Source organism: Austrofundulus limnaeus, unplaced genomic scaffold, assembly GCF_001266775.1.
Source record: "Austrofundulus limnaeus strain Quisiro unplaced genomic scaffold, Austrofundulus_limnaeus-1.0 Scaffold450, whole genome shotgun sequence".
Lineage (NCBI taxonomy): Eukaryota > Metazoa > Chordata > Actinopteri > Cyprinodontiformes > Rivulidae > Austrofundulus > Austrofundulus limnaeus.
Window position 1 is genome coordinate 363,914 of NW_013952852.1, and position 1,368 is coordinate 365,281.

The 1,368-nt window shown below is 48.2% G+C and overlaps 1 protein-coding gene across 1 annotated transcript in view; it reads left to right on the forward strand.

Moving 5' to 3' along the window:
* Positions 1–1,368, forward strand: part of LOC106529546 (GTPase IMAP family member 8) — an 8,752-nt gene that overhangs the window by 2,273 nt on the left and 5,111 nt on the right. The window contains exon 2 of the mRNA XM_014025006.1: positions 261–998. Coding sequence (XP_013880460.1) covers positions 261–998 — 738 coding nt within the window. The remainder of the gene's footprint in view (positions 1–260; positions 999–1,368) is intronic.

The following is a 1,368-nucleotide window of genomic DNA, read 5'->3' on the forward strand; positions in this document are numbered from 1 at the left end:
AATCAAGTATTTTTACTTTACATAATCTTACACTTTGTGAAAACTCGATTATTATTAATCAGTTCTTGTTTAGTAAATCAGTCTCAAAACAAGATCAAAAAGACTTTTTGGCTGATATAAGGTTTTAAAACTTGGTTAGGTGGACAGTTTTGCAGTGCAGCTTTCACTGTTTTTGCAAGAAATGAAATATTTCTCGTTCATGATGCTTTCATTACTCTTCTGGTTTCAAGTCTACAAAACCAGCCACTCCAGCATCTTACCTCATCTGGTTTATTTTGTTCTTCCAGAGAGGTTGAGGCCGGTCACTGAAATCCGCCTGGTGCTGCTGGGAGCCAAGGGCTCAGGGAAGTCCTCCGTCCTGAACACCCTCCTGGACAGAGACGGTGTCCAGCAGCCCAGGAGCACAGCTCAGTGCCGTGTTGGAGGAGCAGTGGTGTTTGGGAGGCAGCTGACGGTGGTGGACACGCCGGGCTGGTGGAGGAACTACTTCTGCCACGAGACGTCCGTCTTCGACCGCAGGGAGATGGCTCTCAGTCTGTCTCTCTGTCCTCCGGGGCCTCATGTCTTCCTGCTGGTGATCCGCACGGACCGGGCCTTCACCGAGACCCACAGGAGAGCAGCGCAGGAACATCTGGAGCTCCTCAGCGAGCACATCTGGAGCCGCGTCATCCTGCTGTTCAGTTTCGGGGACTGGCTGGGGGCCACGAGGACGGAGCAGTACCTGGAGACGGAGGGAGAGGCTCTGCTGTGGCTCGTGGAGAAATGCTGCAACAGGTACCACGTCCTGAACAACAAGACCAGAGGGGAYGGCTTTCAGGTCAGAGAACTGATCGGGAAGATTGAAGAAGTGATGGGTGGCTGCACCGACCGGTGGCATTATGAGATAGAAAGGAAAGAGCTGGAGGTGCTGGAGAGGAGGATGAAGACCGAGGCTGACAGAGCCAGAGAGAGGCGGATGAAGAAGGACCGACAACGACAGGAGGCCAGGACTGAGCTGGGTGAGCTGCTCACTTTAAATATCTAAAGTCTTTTATAAAGCAGAGATCAAGCATCTCCTCCAAAAACACAGCAAACATGCTTTTTTGTTGAAAGTTGTTCAAGTAAAAGTGTCAAAAATTAGAAATAAGAAGCTRAAAGTAGCAGAAAGAAGTTGAAATTAGCAGACAGTGAAAMAAGAGAAAAAATAACTGAAACAAGAACAGAAATTGAAACTGGCAAAATAGTTAAAACAGCCAAATTAACTAAAAAATCAATAAATCTGAAACCAGCACAACGAAGCAGAAACAGCATACTGYAAGGTGATGGTTCCCAAAGTTGGGGTCGGGACCCAAAGTGGGGTCCTGAAACATCAAGGTGGGGTCCTGAAAA